The sequence below is a fragment of the Telmatherina bonti genome, assembly GCF_933228915.1.
Source record: "Telmatherina bonti genome assembly, chromosome: 5".
Lineage (NCBI taxonomy): Eukaryota > Metazoa > Chordata > Actinopteri > Atheriniformes > Telmatherinidae > Telmatherina > Telmatherina bonti.
In genome coordinates this window covers 24,871,710-24,888,225 of record NC_136623.1, presented here as the reverse complement: position 1 = coordinate 24,888,225, position 16,516 = coordinate 24,871,710, and the positions used below count along the sequence as shown (strand labels likewise).

Sequence of the window (16,516 nt, the reverse complement as noted above, 5' to 3'; positions counted from 1 at the left end):
TGCCCGAGTTCTTTGTGTTTTATGGAAGACATGTCCATTTCAGCACGCAGTACCTTGTAGCAGCTTTGTTCTCATGGCTGATACAACCGGCTTTTCCACATTTTGCCCGCTTCTTCAATGACCATGGATATGAAAGCAGTTCTTGAATTTGCCACATTAACCAGGGGTCTCTCTCTGTTTTTACAGGTAGGTTTGAAGACCTTTGTAAATGCAGTTACTGTGTGAATAAAAATAGGTAATTCATATGTATGTTACATTCGAACCAGTCATGTTTGATCGTAACGTGTCTCTACTGTTTAATTTATGACAAAATGTGTTACTCTTTACCATTCAGTCAAAATTTGCAGTGTTTATGTGAATAATGTAAAATATTCTCCTTTAGGCTATCCTAAACGCTGCCATCCCTGACCACGAAGCTGATGCGTTCAAACCCCCTCGGACAGAAGATCCCCTATATCTGGACTCTGTAGTGGAGTGGCTATTTGGTGGCCTTTCACACTGGGATGCTGAGCATTTTCTATTCATTGCAGAGAGAGGATACCTCTATGAGCACAACTTTGCATTTTTCCCCCTCTTCCCTGTTGTTCTCCGAGGTTTGGCAGAGACACTGCTGTTTCCCCTCAGCAGCTGGCTGAGTGTGCGGGGGCGATTGCTGGTGGCTGTTGCACTGGGAAACACTGCCCTCTTCCTGCTGAGCGTGGTCGCCTTGCATGCCCTTAGCAGGATAGTTCTGCAGGACAGACGTCTTGCCCTGCTCGCCAGCCTGCTGTATTGCATCACGCCTGCCAATGTCTTCATGACTGCTGGATACTCAGAGAGTCTGTTTGCTGCACTCACATTTGGTGGATTGTTCCTCCTGGAGAAAGGGTTTACCTTTAGAGCTTGTCTCACCCTTAGCATAGCCACAGCAGCACGGTCAAATGGACTTGTGAACATAGGCTTTCTACTGTATCTTCCATCAGTGCACGCCATTTCTCAGATTCGTATATACCGTGCAACGACAAAAGGCCACAGTAAAGTCCTGTGCTATATATGGGCCATCATCTGTCTTCTGCTTACCTCCCTCTTAGGGACTGCAATTATAGCCCTCCCCTTCTGTGCTTTTCAGTACTATGGGTATAGGACGTTTTGTACCCCATCCACCTCCCCAGAGCAGATCCACCCTGCTCTTTTGTTGCTGGCTGAGCGAAAGGGCTACCGAGTTCCAGATGAAAATGGTCCACCACCCCTCTGGTGTATGAGACCCCTTCCCCTGCTGTATTCTCACATTCAGGATGTATATTGGGATGTGGGCTTCCTCCGTTACTTTGAGCTGAAACAGATACCAAACTTTATTCTGGCTCTGCCTATGGCTACACTTGGCATTATGGCTGCTTATGCATACTTCCAAGCCAATCCAGAACTTTGTATGAGACTTGGGCTTTGGGAGACAGGTGACAACAAGAGGCTTGACAAACCCACACCAGGCTTCTTCAACCCCAGAGTTTTTGTATATGTTGTGCACTCTGCAGTACTTCTGGTGTTTGGAACACTTTGTATGCATGTGCAGGTAAGAATACTACATCTGCTTCTTATGGATTGTCTAATCACTTAAGATGTGACATTTATATGTATGTTTTTCTGCAATTCCAGGTGCTAACCAGATTCATGGCCTCATCCTCTCCCGTGCCATTCTGGATAAGTGCTCACCTACTTCTCCTCAATGAACCACTTCTTCATCGAAGGAAGACATCAAATCCAAATGTGCAGCTACACACGCATTCCAGAAATAGTTACAAGCACACACCTCAAAATCCCATCGTTGCACTGTTGCCACACTTTAAAGCCTGTTCTCCTACTACACAGAGCATACTGGGATACTTCCTCTCATACTGGGTGCTGGGCCTTGCAATGCACTGCAATTTCTTGCCATGGACTTGACTTAAGACCTTCAGACAGGGGTGTCAAAGTCTGTCCTCGAGGGCGGCTGTCATACAGATTTTCAGTGTATCACTGCTCGAACACACCTGACTCAAATTAAATGGATCCAGTAGCCTATGCAGTTTTGCACAAGGAATCATTAATTTGAGTCAGTTGTTTTGGCGTTGGGATATAATTAAAAACCTGTATGATTTTGGCCCATCTGGGACTGAAGCAGGACACTGTTCACTTTAGAACTAATTGCAATATTTACATTTCAAGTTTTCTTTATTGGTGTAGCACTGCAATTTATTTTTGTCTTGAAAATATTTTCCAAGCAAAAGTAAAACATTTGGTCAATATCTTATGTGTTCAGGGAGAGAAAAAAAACATTTACTGTTTTACAAAAAGAAAATACTACTCCATGTATTCCTGCTGCGTGGCCCAGTTCTACATCGATTCTGATTTATTTATCATAAGGATAAGTTTAATTTGCACTTTTCAGTGTTTTCCGTTGTTTGAGGAAAAACTCAAATGTAGTTGCATGACTGTACTTGAAAAATCTTTTTATTGTTGCTGAGTTATTACTTTACAACTGGAATGGTTCAGTAAATCACTGCATGTTTAAAATAATTATTTAAGTGATACTTTTTAAAACAAGAATGGAAAAAATAAATTAAACTCATGCTTTTTCTCATTTTTTTCTAATTTGAAAGTAAATAATTGCTTAAGGCACTGATGTTTGCTGGTATGTTTTGTTGTAAAGTACAAAATATGATGCATCTTCTAGCCCCAACCACAGAAAAAAGTTTTAAACATGTAATTTTATCCTGTGTCAAACATTTTGTCTTCTTGCTAATTTTACTACCAAGAAACTTCTTTCAATACAATGTAATCACTGTAGCACCACCTGTAGCATTATATTGCTCAACTTTTGCACAACTACAATGCATCTTTAAAATCACTAGATGTTGCTCATAAAAACATCTGCAGTCTTCTAAAACTTATGTTTCTTCAGGGATGTTTTTGTGGAGCGGGACATAATTTAAACTTGATTACAATGATTATATGCAGTTTTGACAAAAGCTTGACATTGAAAAGTCACTATGAGTTGTTTTTTTTTTTTCTCAACAACTACAGGTTTTGTCAAGATTCCTTTTACTCAGAATTTCAACCACATAATTTTGAATATCTTGAATTAATAAACACAAAAGTTTAAAAATAAATAGACTTCCTTAATATTGACATGTTACAAACAACAAAATCATGTTTATTTGCATCCTTTACTTACAACCCCACTTGCCAGTTAGTAAATGTTTCTTTTAGCCATTTACACTTTTATTGGACTTGTCCCAAGGTAATTTCTGTCACTCTCCCACTGCTGTATTCTGTTTTTTCCAGCACTTTTTAAGGGCTTTCAGTGGAATTGAAGTTGAGTCTTGTTGCTGGTCAGTTTAAAAAAAAAAAAAAAAAAAGCTGCTTTTTAATTACATGTGATTTGGATAATTATTTAAAACTTTTCTTTTCTAAGACTGGGTAACACTAAGCAGGCCGACAGCATGATTGACCACCATGTTTTAATTTAGGCTGGGTGTTCTTTCACTATCAACAAGATGATTTCCTCTGCACACCGCATTATCAAGAAAGACTTGGGCATATCTGTGAAGGTATTTCTAAACTTCTTTTTTCCTTTCTAGGTTGTTTGCCCTTTAACAATTTTGACTAATGAGGGAAGAGACTGAATAGTAGCTTTGGCATGTCATTCCTTGAATAACAAAATAAATGTACAGCACATAATGTCATTATTTAGATAAACTCAGCTATACCTTTTTGGCTCATAAAATCACTCTTTACCACTTTTTAATTGTCAAAATATTGAAGATGTCAATGTGTTCTCTGCAGCCAGCTGAACTTTGACTCTTTAAACCTCTCTTATATGTCATAATACATTGATATTATGCAATATTATTGTTTCTTTATTTATCTAGTAAATAATCTATTTGTGGGAAGACTTCCACAGCCTTGTAATCTTATCAAATTGTCATTGCTCACGCTAGTTGACCTTTATTTTTGGGAACTAGTGTGGTTTTGTTCATACAAATCAGCGTAATCTACGCGTTTACGTCAGCGCTACGCCGTGACGTACATTGGCTGACAGTTAAAAAAAAGGAAATATTCATTGGTGCATTAAGGCTTAACCGTGTTGCCTCCTTGTTGTGTCGTGTTCTTATGAAAAGTGGAGTTTATTTTACTATTTGTGTGCCGATATGTATATGCAGCTTTAATTTAACTGCCAAATATGGTCGTTAACTCCGAGGCAACTCGTGAATTAATTCAGCTCGCAAAAGTGACCTACGGAGAAGAGCGTATTTGTTGGTACATTAGCTAGCTGGAGTTAGCTTCAGGATGGGTAACTGAACGCTACCAGGGGAAGGAAAATACTCATGTTTAGCGAGTGAATTTCGAGAGGACTGTCTTTGAGGACCACATAGTCTAAGGACAGTTTTATGTCAGTGCCTTTAGCTACCTCCGAACCGCGTGTTTACACGATGAAGAACTGCGAGTACCAGCAGATCGACCCGCGAGCGCTGTCTGTGTCGCCGCTGTCTGCGCAGAACCACACCGAGAAGAAAATACAGCGGCGGCGAAGGAAATGGGAAGTGTTCCCGGGGAAGAACCGGTTTTTCTGCGACGGACGGCTCATTCTAGCCAGGCAGAACGGTGTCCTTCCTCTGACACTGGGCCTTATTGTTGTCACTTGTGGCCTTTTCTTTGCATTCGAGTAAGTAACTCGGATGTCCCTTCAAGGAGCATCTTACTTATTTATATTAGACGGTTTAAAAGTCTTATTTTTTGTTGGTTACATTTAATGTATGGTTTTATTTCGATAGATTGAAGGATAAAAATTGGTTTCTTTTCCAGTTGCCCATTTCTGGTGGAGCATCTGACCGTCTTCATACCTGTGATAGGTGGGGTGCTGTTTGTGTTTGTAGTAATCTCCCTCCTGAGAACCAGCTTCACAGATCCAGGCATTTTACCCAGAGCCACCTCAGATGAAGCTGCAGACATAGAGAGGCAAATAGGTAAGGCACATGGTGGAGTTGTGTACATGATGTGGGACAGATGGGTAAAAGAGCTTTGCCATATGGAGGACATGTCTGTTGTTGAACTGCAAGCCAACATCTAAGTAGCTTACTGTATGTCATGGCGGAAGAACACACAGGCTTGACAGTGCTTGTCAAGCATGATAAAATCATTTATGCAAAAATGATTTTATCATGTGAGGTTGTTTAGATTAAATGTTTTGATCAGATGTGAAAGTATCTGAGTGTGTCTTTGAACTTGTCTATTTTAAGATACCTCAGGATCCTCTACATATCGCCCCCCTCCACGCACCAAGGAGATCCTCATCAATCAGCAGGTGGTAAAGCTCAAGTACTGCTTTACTTGCAAGATGTTCCGCCCTCCTCGGACCTCCCACTGCAGTCTGTGTGACAACTGTGTTGGTAGGAATCTAGTGAGAAGTCCCCTTTTCCTCCACCGCTCTCCATCAGTTATCTATTTCAACACCATCATAGACAAAGGGCATACAACAGTTTCACTGCAGGGTTACTGTTGTGCTATTCGACACAGTCCTTCCTTGTTTGGCCATTTAGCAAATAAGGTTCTGTCTCTAAGGGAAGTATGTTCATCTGAAACTAAAATCTGCAAAGAACCAAAAACCACAATGCAGTTTATTTCCTCAGGTTTTCATTTGAAAGTAAGAGACAGTTTTGTTTGAAGGTCAGTTTAAAGGATTGAGTCACAGTTTTCCAAACACATTTTTTGCCAACACTTGCACTGATATGCTTACTAACACAGTTATCCTTTTTTCTTATGCTGGCTGGAAAAAGATCAATTTTTAACTTCTATGAAAAGGAAGGGACAATCAGATGACTGTTTCTTCAGAGACATAAAATTTGTATCACATTAGAACTATTCTCAGGCTACAGGAAGTCAGGTTTCTTTTTATTAAATTGCATTTTTTGTTAAGCTTTTCTACACAGCATACACAGAGTTAGTTTCAGCTGTGGGCTTTGGAATTGGATGGGAGCGGTAGGACTGTGTCCTCACCAACCCTCCTGAGTTTTTCCTGTCATTTTTTTTGTTGCACAAACAGCTGACAGATCCATGCTCTATCGGCTACACTGGCTGCTAAATCTCTCACCTTATGACCCATTTCAAATAATATGACTGGTTGTGCTCTTTTGTTTCTTTCCAGCATGATATTCTACCTCCACTGTTACTCTCTCAAAAGCACTGGTGCTTCTGGCAAGTGTTAGCTTGTACCAGTAAGCTGTTCTAACTTGTCTTCAGTCAGAACTTCGGGAGCAAATGATAGACTAGTCGACATAAGGACTTATTTTAGACAGTTAATCAAAATTTTTAATTTACAAAAAAGTTATTTTCCATCTGCCGTTTAGCTATTGAAGATACACCACATAACTTTTGCAATTTTCTGTCATGTGACATTTTGCAAAATGTCAGGTCTGGTACCCACACTCTTTTTATGAAGCCATTGCGGTGTAACACATGGAGAGCGTCATTTGCCATTGTCTTGCTGAAATGAGCATGTATGTCCCTGAAAAAGATGTTGCTTGGATGCAGCAAATGTTGCTCCAAAACCTATATGTAGCTTTCACCATTAAAATTGCCTTTACAGATGTGTGGGTTACCCATGCCATGGGTACACCACTGATACTGGCTTTTAAACTTTGTGCTAACAATTTGGATAGTCCTTTTCCTCTTTCACCTGAAGGACATACGTCCATGATTTCTGAAAACGATTTAAATTGTGGACTTGTCCGACCACAGCACTTCACTTCAGTCCATTGCAGATGAGCTCAGACCCAGAGAAGCTGGCGGTCTGAGTGGTGTTGATTATTTGCTTTTGCTTTGCATGGTAGTTTTAACTTGTCGAGACAAACTGTGTAAACTAACAGTGATTTTATGAATCTTTTCTGAGCCCATCTGGTAATATCCTACACACAATGTCTGTTTTTAACGCAGTGCTAACTTAGATTGAAGTTCATGGTCATTTAGTGTTGGTTTCTTGCCGCTTGCTTGTGGAGATTTTCACTGATTCTCTGAATCTTATGATGATCCAAGTTAATCAGTTATTCATGAATGAAGACTTTAACGACATTCTGCTCAGCAGTAATCTCTGATTACTGTAACCCAGACAAGGTCTTATGGTCCAACCAAGCGACAGGCAACATTCATGCATGGGAAATGTCATGCTTGTTCACATGTTGAGATCTTAACTAGAAAACTGTTCCTATTATTAAGATCAACTGAAAGGATGTCTCTGTCACCCTTTCCTTTTCAAAACTTTCCATCTAACTGTCTAATGTCATCTGTGTTTTTCAATCAGAGCGATTTGATCACCACTGCCCATGGGTGGGGAACTGTGTGGGAAAACGCAATTACCGGTTTTTCTACAGCTTCATCATCTCTCTGTCCTTTCTGACGTCATTCATATTTGGATGTGTTATCACACACATCACCTTACGTAAGTAACCTCACAATGTGAGAAAACAGAAATGTTTTCATAGGTTTTTTAATGGTCATGTTATCAAAAACTTTTTTCATATTTAAATTTTGCGACGTCATTTCTCTCCAGGTTCTCAAGCAGGTAAAACCCTTGTTCAAGCCATCCAAGAGAGCCCTGCAAGATATCCTTTGCATTCAAACCAAATTGTCACATAATCAGAGATGAATCAGATCTCTTTGAAATTGCTGCTGTTTTGTGCCAACTAACAGAAGAACATATGCTGTTGACAAGGCATTTCCCACAGATCAGAAGCGCACACTTAATAAGATAAGTGTTAACTACTGAGAAAGCAGAGCTTTTAGACAGATGGCTTTCCAGTTACTGTTTTGCTGCCTTGTGGGGAGATGTCAGTACCCAGACAAATATAGAAGAGTATGACTACACAGTGGTTTGTTATCTATCAGGAGCATGTGGATTAATATCCTCATGATGTGCATGATGTGCACAAAATGATAATTTTAGAGTCAGTTTGCATGTCTTTCCTAATTTTAAGAGTAGTTCTGAAATCTTTTGTCCTTCTTGTCTTGGGGTTCAGGTGATTTACATCACGTATGTCCAAATATTAGTGCATTTGTAAATATTTGCGTTTAGGCCATAGTTGTGGCACATTAAGAAGTTACGTTCAGACATTAATATTTGTGCTCCAAGTATAAACAGTGTATTCACTTGATGTACAAACCAGCTTTAATTGTTTTGCAAGTAATCTTCAGGTTCAGTGTTGATTTTCTTTCCTGTATCTGAGTGGTTCATTGTCACCATGGCAACATATACTGGGTCTCTAACTTTTAGACCAGATTGGACTCGGACTATAGGAGATCACAATATTATAGTGTCACCTCCCAACCAGTCATTTCTCTTCTAAAAAAAAATTAAAAACATTTCAATTGTGTGTCGTTGTAGAGCTGTGTTACTGATTGCAGTCAAAGAATGATTACACTCTAAAACATTTACTTATCTTTATATGAGATATGTTTACTACTACTACTACCACTTACTACTACTTTTTTTCTCATTATAGGGTTTCTTGTTTTGGTTAACAGCTGTGTTGCTTTTCAGCCTGCTCAGAAATGAATGATTGATTGTGCTTTCATGGTGCCAACTTCTTCTTTTACTATAATGCAAAGATACCCAACACAGGAAAATCTGGTTAGACTTGACAAATGTTTAACCAGCATTATAATACTGTTTAGTGAGATATTCATTGTTGAACCAGGTGACCTGTCCATAGTATGGATTTGTTGAACCTGCTTTGCAGTACAGGCTATATTATAAAGGCAATGATGGTGTTAAAATCATGCTGCTTTTTCCTCCTCTGAATGATGTTTTAAAGACAAACCAAGCATTTCCAGTCTTGCACATCAACATTTTGTCTCTACTAGCTTCTACATTGGTATTTAATATAGACTTTGGGTAGCTGAAGTATTTAAATGTCAGTCAAAGAAAAATCCCATTAAAAAGGAAAAAAAATGAATGTTGAACTTTTGTGAAACTAAATGGTTTGTTGTATGAGAGGATAGCAACTGTAACATGCTTCTCACCCTTAATACAGAAGTGCACTTAGTACCTCTGGTAGTAGTGCATTTTTAGAGAAAACAGGACTTTATGCCTTGACTCTTCCCTGTGCACTGTGGTGGAAATGGTGATTTGTTTCTTCTCCATCTGGTCTATTCTGGGCCTCTCAGGCTTCCATACCTACTTAGTAGCCTCCAATCTCACCACAAATGAAGATGTAAGTTTAATATTCCAGTATGGCAAATCTGTTTTTATGAATTTACACAATCAGATTTTACTTTAACGTAAACCATGAATCTTATCTTGTTTATTTACAGATCAAGGGGTCCTGGTCAAGTAAAAGGGGTGCAGAAGAGTCTGGGAATCCATACAGTTACAACAGCATCTTCACCAACTGCTGTGTGACACTATGTGGCCCCATGCCCCCAAGGTTGGTAATGACATCACGAAATTGCATTATCTTATCGGGTGGCCAATTCCAGTGCCACAGTACTGCAAGCATTAGTTTTGCTGCTGGAAGACACCAGACTCAAATCAATGTGTAATTAGCAGACTTGTCCAGAGTTTCATGGCAAGCTCTACACAAATCTGCAAATGAAGTCTGATTTATGTGTCAAGTGTGATTGTGGCGCTCGAGGACCGGAGTTGGCCAACCATACTAGATGTTTTCCCTGTTTCGCTATTTTGAAGTACAAGCAGTGTTCTTCACAAATTTTGCATCTATTCCAGTCTGGATTTGACTGAGTTGTAACAAATCTTGTATTTTGTCCTCTAGTCTGATTGACAGAAGAGGTTTCCTACCGCCTGATGAGGCGATCCCTGCTGCTTGTGTCTCAGAGATAGAACTGCCTCCCTTCACAGCCAAGAATGACGTCAACATGGTAGGATGAAATGGCCCGTTATCCAACATTAGTTCTGACTCTCCCATAGTTCCTGTGCGGTTGTTAGCCTACCTACTGGCCGTGTCTTCTCCCCCTTGTCCTGTCCTTCATCCCCCAGACCTCCTAACTACAGCACCTTCAGCAGAGTTGGCAACATAAAACACTATGTGTTTTGGTGTTGAAAATGGAAAGATCATCTGATTTTTATTTCCCTCTATCATTAATAAAACGATTAGGATAATGCTGACAATTCAAAACACAAACTATCAAATTTATGGCTAAGTATTGTCAGAGGATGTGATTAAGCAGGTTCTTTAGAGACAGTTTTTTTTTGTTTTTTTTAAATTTATTTGGAGAAATGTAACCTTATGTTTAAGTATTATTTGATTTGGCTTAGTAGCCAACAGGCTGTCTTACGGTTGCAGATATGTAGTGGAGGTTTTGCTAGAGGGGACAGTAAAACCCTAAATTGTGGTACTTTTATGTTATTATACCCTGACAAATTCAGTCTCTTGGTGTATCATGCTCGTTGTTATTGAACTACTGAATGTGTTTACGTTGAGGTTTTATGTATCCAAACTATATTTTAAGTATTTTATTTCATTAAGACATGCGAGTGGAAATGTGTTGGGACAATCAGCACTTTATCTGTGATCTCTTATCACATGCCTTGAATACATTTTTCTGTAACACATCAAGTGCCTGTTATTTGCTGTGTTTTATCACAAATTTTTATTTTTTCACGGCTACACAGGAATGATTCTATTTGTAAATAAACATTATTTTTGTATTAAGTTTCTTGTTTTTCTAGTTCTTTGTTCTGTTTTTTGTCTTTACACAACTAATTGCAGGTGTGAAGACATTAAGTCGTTATTTTTTTTCTGTTGGTGAAATAATGGCTTTGAGCATAATAAACATTTTTATGGCTGTAAATTAACTGCAACATGAAAGATCTGATGTTCAGTGTTGTACTGTATCCATTCCACTCTGCTAGGAGGAGAACTGTCAGGATTTTTCATTGTCCTGCACAGCCTGAAGGGCTCTTCTGCATGTAGACAGTTGATGGTAAGAGTAGGGTTGAACAATAAACCAATCACAATGTCGCTTCACTTGGCACATACGGTTTTCTTTTATCATAGCTGGGACTGCTTTTGCAACAACTATCAACATTTTCTCCTTTGTAGTATTAGCACAAACAGCTCATGCTGACTTTGTGATTGGTTTGTGGTGGATTACTCATGATCATTTATATGTGAATGTGCATGCTTCAGTCGTTTGTTCTGCCTCTCATTAACATTTGCTCACTCACTTTGTGCTGGATGAAGCTCAGTGTTGAAGGGATGATCATAGTCTTCCCCTTTTGTTAAATTTGCTCTCATTGCGGTGGGGTGTTACTGTGCATGCTTGGCGACACAAATAAACACAAGTCTACGGGAGGAAAAGCAGCTTGCCAACACACCTAAATGTCTACATCCGTGTTATTGTTGCCTTTTTTAAAATTCATTGCATCTAACTGACCTTCATGCTTTTCCATCGGACTCCAACAGTGCTGTCATCGAGGCTTTCTTTGCTTTCACTGTGATTTATGAGTTTCAAACTAATCCCTCAAATCACATTGCAGAATTTTCATGTTTGTTCTGTTTTAAATGTCAGTGCAGCTTCACCTTCTCCGTAACCGTATACTCAGTTTCTCTTCTTCTTTTTCCTGCTTCCTCCTCTTAGTGCACTCAGAGCACCAAAGGCATGCTGGAGAGGATGGTCCACTCCTCTGACTTTCACAGCTTGTGCCCTCCAGGAACCCCAAAGACCACCCCACTAGTTCAGGAGGTTCTCAGCACCACAGCATCAACTCCAGAGCCTTCACCCTTGGTTAGCTGCTCGCAACAACATGCCCGTCAGTCTGTGGTTGCGCCATGCCCCCCGTTTAACAGAAGCAACAAGAGAGACTCGCTACACTCGATCAATCCAGCCTTTCGCCTGGCTTCTCCCTCACCATCACTCACCCACAGTACCCTGATTCTGGGCGATGCACCTGATATTGGTTTTATCCCACTGCACCAAGTGCTGCTGGTCAGCACAGGAGAAGAGGGAGTATAAATGAACATGTTTCTCTTGCTACCAGCAATGCTGCTTTTTAAACACTGCCTGGCTAAATGTAAAGTTGCCACCCATTTTAAAAAAAAAGATTCGACTACATATGTAGACTTCGACTACATAATGTTGCTGAATCTAGACCAGACCCAACTGCAGCAACCCCACATCATAACACTACCCCCACAGGTTTGTACAGTGGGCTATAGGCACGGTGGCTTCTGGAAGAAGGGTAAATCTGGACTCATCACACTATGATTTTCTACCAATGCTCCAGTCCAATGTTTATGCTCCGAGCAAACTGAAGCCTTTTTCTCTGTGTACCTTCACTGATTAGTGGTTTTTCTTTTGTCTATGGTCGGCTGGAGAATTACCCCCAAAAAAAGATCCCATCAGAAACTTGTACCTGTTTGCTTGGTTAAATCCATCTCCTGACTTTTATTTGGCCAGGCAGTGTATATGGAATGGTTTCAGCTAGAAAAAGATTTTTCTAGTGGTAATCATAATGCATGTTGAAATTTGTTTCTCAAGATGTCACCCTGGAGAGTTCCTTGGGTTGAATCACTGGTGTCATTGTGTCCTTTAGAATGAAGGGGAATCTTAGTAACACACAAAAGCACAAAACAGATAAAAAGATATTTTTACACTTTCTTTTTTTAAGGCATTCAGAACATGCCTCCACGTTTTCTGCAGAACCTCAGTATTTAAGTTCCTTCTAATATCTTATGCAAACAAATGTCTAAATATGGGAGTATTTGGAGTTTGACTGAATGCAAGGACAAAATTACCATTTTGAATTTGTTGAATGGGCATACTCTGGATAGTGAGCCATTTTAAGATTATCAGCTTTAGACTTAGCCTTACAGTATGTTCTTTCATTTCACTGCTAATCGTCTGAATCATCCTAGTATCATTACGTGGGTCTAGTTTAATTGATCAGTAAAAAAAAAAAACCAACTTAATTTTCATACAGGAAAGTTTGGATACTGGGTTTTTATAATCAATTCTGCATGTTTAAGGCTCTTTAAGTGGTGCATATTCACTCTTTATGAGGTATCAAATTAGGAAACTAGCTGGGAAAAATATTTCAAGTAGAGTGAATTTGTTCAGATATTCCTTGTATGACTAAGTGAACTGTGTAACATCTCAGAAAAACATCCACATGTTTCATAATGTCTATTTAATCTATGGCTTAACATTTTGGACCTCTAAACAAAGTATTTAACACATTTGCTCCTTTCTTTCAGGACTTGGTCAGCAGTATCAGTCACACACTGTTTACTTTTTATATATAATATACTGGGAAGCTTCTTAGTTAAGTGTGTACTTTTTTGTACAGGGCACATTATATCTACAGCACAGGCTCATTATAAAGAGGTTTTCCCAGCAGAATAATGTCTTAAAAATGCTTGTGAGGCATCTTTCATGCTTGTGACCTTTTCCTGCTCTTACAGCATGAAATCTGATCTCCTGAAAATGTTTTTTTTTTCTGGTGAAAATAGCAGGATTTAGGTTGTACCACAAGGGGGCGGTAATTGAACATCAATCGTGGTTTAGTCTGACAGCAGTTTAGTAAGGTAGGCAGCACTAGGAAAATGCCTTTTATGTTATTTATCTTTTTTTTTTTTTTTTTTTTTTTTTTTTTAAACTGAACTTTGAAGCTGTATTTGTGAGTTTGTGAAGAACCACTCTGCTGTAGTCAGTGGTTTATTTATCAGTCTGCAGCAAGACCTGTAGGTTGTGTAGGCAATTACAAGCAGAGCTTGTATGAACAAATTTGTTTGTATTTTGTAGTGTAACAGTGGAACTGTGACATTTGGTCAATAAAACTGTTTTTGTTGAGTTCGGAATTTTTTTCTCAACGTTTTTTTCATTTCATTTTCCATTATTATTGAAGACATAAATATTTTGCTTCAGTCTTCCTGACATCTCCCTCATACAAATGAAAAGTGTGCTGATTGGGTGAACTTGGAGATGCCAACATTTAGTAATAAAATGTGTGTTTATCAGATACACGCAGTGTGAACAGCTGAAACTGACCTGCATTAAAAATCATGGAAAACTGCCCTGGTTTGGTCAGATCACTGATGGATTGTACTACATAGTTGTAACACAAGGTCATGTGCTACATGCTAAAGATAGTAAAATACACTTCTACCAACTCTGATCCAGTTAATAATAAAAACTACTGGACAAAGTGGCATCACGAGGCGGTGATTAACTATTCCATGGTATTACTAATGACAAGATGCTCTTGGAGCCATATTGCCTGCTATTATTGAATTGAAAACTGCAGAAAAACACCCTGAAGGCCAGTGTCTACGACAGATAGAACATGGCAGCTAAAGCTCAGCTGTCACTGTGGTGTACTGAAAAGTGAGAATGTTGCTTTAGGGTCCTCCATAATTTACCGGTTTTGAAGATTTTTTTTCTACATAATCTTGAAGTTGGCACATGGCATCTGATGTTTCCAGGATGATGGTTTTATTTGCCTCAACAATACCTTGAAATGGTTTTTTTTTTCCTTTATTATTTTTAAATTTTACTTGTAAGGGTGCCTATTGGTGGAAAATAACAGGAAATCTAAAAAAAAAATAAGGCAGAAGAATCCCACCCACTCATACACTCCCACTGGACTAAGTTAAAGAATGTACGGTACAGACAAGACATGTAGAAATGTGATAACCTTGATGATTTTCTTCAGTTTTTTTAAAATGCATATTATGTGATTTGACTTCAAACAACTAAAGCATTTCAGTATGGTAACCTGTCTAGTTTGAGCAAACAGCACAGATGGCCAAACTTTTGGCTCAGTGTCTCAGGAGGAAGAAGGCAATGTGTCCGTACCTCAGCAGATGTTAGACCATGACCAGAACCCTTCATCACACAATTACTAAAATTATGTAAAAAAGCTGAATCAAACACTGTAGAGTTAAAAAAAAAAAGGTACCAGGTTGTCAGTGTGTAGCTGATAGTTTATTTGTTAGTAGTATAGGGTTGAGGACAACTGCAGTCCCTGTTGGTTGCAGATGATTATTTGCCTGGTGTGTATAATGCTCTTAAGACCCAGCTGGTGTGCTACAGATCCCTGGTTTCCTCTTGAATTGGAATATTAGGAATGCGTTTGGCTTGATTTCACATTAAAGAGGATATTGTTAAAAAAAAAACACATTTTCCCCTTGAATAACTTTTTAAAAAGGAATGAATGTTTAGGGGCTGAACTTTGCAGACCTTCCTCTACTATTTTTTAGTACATATTTTATATTTATAAAGACGTAGTCCAAAGTAAACGTCATCATAGAATCACACACCAGCTAAAGAACAGTGTAACTATTGGGGGACTCTTTCACTTAAAACTAATACATTCCAACTCTTCAAAGAAAGAATCCATCACCGTTTTACTTCAAGCTGTCATCCACTATGTGAGTCATTGTGCCTCGTTCCTCTTCAGTGAGCCCCGTTTGGGAGTGCTGTCATGTGTACAACTGTGTGTCACACTCTCACAAGTCTTTTTCTCACCGTTCGCTGGTCTGAGGAGAGCAGAAGTGAAGCACCTCTGTGAACAAAACAGGTGACTCACAGTCAGAGCTGTTGTCAGCATCACTGCAGAACTAAAAGTGCTCCTCTCTGCTGGGCATCGAGGCTTGATATAATTAACTCTGTACTGAGCAGAATGAACCAGCTTGCAGGAGAGTGCAGCTGCCAGTGAGCATAGTTTGTTGCCACTTCCAGTGAAACATGAAACAACTGAATATGGTGGGTGGATAAAGATGTCCACATGGTGGTTAAAATGTCAGAATCTTGAAAGTTAAACTGTATTGTCATTCAATATACACTTATTTTTCTTGCAAAAGTCTGTGTTAAAAAGTAGATGTATGGTGGAAAACTACCAAACTAACAAACGCATGAAGTGAATAAAATCCTAACATTTGTCAAAGTGGATAAAAACATGAGGACTTCTGGGATCCAGCTCTGTATACACGTGTATAGAGGGTACTGATCCCCATATTTGTGTTGTGCTTTTCTGGGAATTTGTTTGGGTGTAGCATGGGTGGATCTGACTATCTGTGTGTTTGGACATAGCTGCTAGTGTCAGCGTCACCTGCAGCCTTGTTTAAAGACAAGAGAAAGGTCAAACTGCCAGTTCACAGTTACATCTCTCACTGTTCAGCTTACTTTAAGCAGTTTATCTCAAGTTGAATCAGTGAGAAAGATAAGCATATTTTATGTTGCTTTTTATTGCATTTTGTATAAGTAGTCCCCACCAGACACAGTAGTTTGCATAAAAAAGATTTGGTTTTATGGCTCGGATTAGGAACTCCATCCTCATGTCTCAGAAATGAAAACGAGCAAACTCTACTTTTTCATAAAACGTTTTCAGGAACAATATTGAATATTTTATTTATGTTGCAAATTAGATAAATGATGTGTTCAGAAGATGTGAGCTCTCAGCAGTTCTTGAAGTGGAAAGATGATGGCTTTGTGTTGTGAAGTGGAAAGAGTTCACCATGGAAACCTGAAAATGTGCCATGGAGTTGGA

At 39.1% G+C, this 16,516-nt stretch overlaps 2 protein-coding genes across 4 annotated transcripts; both read left to right on the top strand.

Annotated features, from left to right (window-relative positions):
- The first annotated feature begins 53 nt into the window (after positions 1–53).
- pigv (phosphatidylinositol glycan anchor biosynthesis, class V) lies at positions 54–2,382 on the top strand. Its single transcript, XM_079240612.1, has 3 exons — positions 54–186; positions 383–1,549; positions 1,633–2,382. The coding sequence occupies exons 1-3, from the start codon at positions 118–120 to the stop codon at positions 1,918–1,920; spliced, it is 1,524 nt and encodes a 507-aa protein (XP_079096738.1). The 5' UTR covers positions 54–117; the 3' UTR covers positions 1,921–2,382.
- A 1,749-nt stretch (positions 2,383–4,131) lies between these two features.
- On the top strand, positions 4,132–13,716 carry zdhhc18a (zDHHC palmitoyltransferase 18a). Of its 3 annotated transcripts, XM_079241426.1 has the most exons (10): positions 4,421–4,681; positions 4,822–4,982; positions 5,256–5,405; positions 7,313–7,450; positions 7,562–7,613; positions 9,119–9,221; positions 9,322–9,434; positions 9,780–9,885; positions 10,880–10,950; positions 11,608–11,730. In XM_079241426.1, the coding sequence occupies exons 1-9, from the start codon at positions 4,449–4,451 to the stop codon at positions 10,919–10,921; spliced, it is 1,098 nt and encodes a 365-aa protein (XP_079097552.1). In that variant the 5' UTR covers positions 4,421–4,448; the 3' UTR covers positions 10,922–10,950; positions 11,608–11,730. The 3 variants fall into 3 exon arrangements, with proteins under 3 accessions (XP_079097551.1, XP_079097552.1, XP_079097553.1); XM_079241425.1 differs by having other exon boundaries at positions 4,132–4,681; positions 10,880–11,620; XM_079241427.1 differs by lacking the exon at positions 10,880–10,950 and having other exon boundaries at positions 11,608–13,716.
- Positions 13,717–16,516: the final 2,800 nt, after the last annotated feature.

Coding starts and splice junctions, on each gene's coding strand:
- pigv (XM_079240612.1), top strand. CDS start 118: ATGACCATGGATATGAAAGCAGTTCTTGAATTTGCCACATTAACCAGG. Junction 187..382: donor GTCTCTCTCTGTTTTTACAG/GTAGGTTTGAAG, acceptor ATTCTCCTTTAG/GCTATCCTAAACGCTGCCAT. Junction 1,550..1,632: donor CACTTTGTATGCATGTGCAG/GTAAGAATACTA, acceptor CTGCAATTCCAG/GTGCTAACCAGATTCATGGC.
- zdhhc18a (XM_079241427.1), top strand. CDS start 4,449: ATGAAGAACTGCGAGTACCAGCAGATCGACCCGCGAGCGCTGTCTGTG. Junction 7,614..9,118: donor ATCCAAGAGAGCCCTGCAAG/ATATCCTTTGCA, acceptor TTCCCTGTGCAC/TGTGGTGGAAATGGTGATTT. Junction 9,435..9,779: donor TGTGGCCCCATGCCCCCAAG/GTTGGTAATGAC, acceptor TTTGTCCTCTAG/TCTGATTGACAGAAGAGGTT.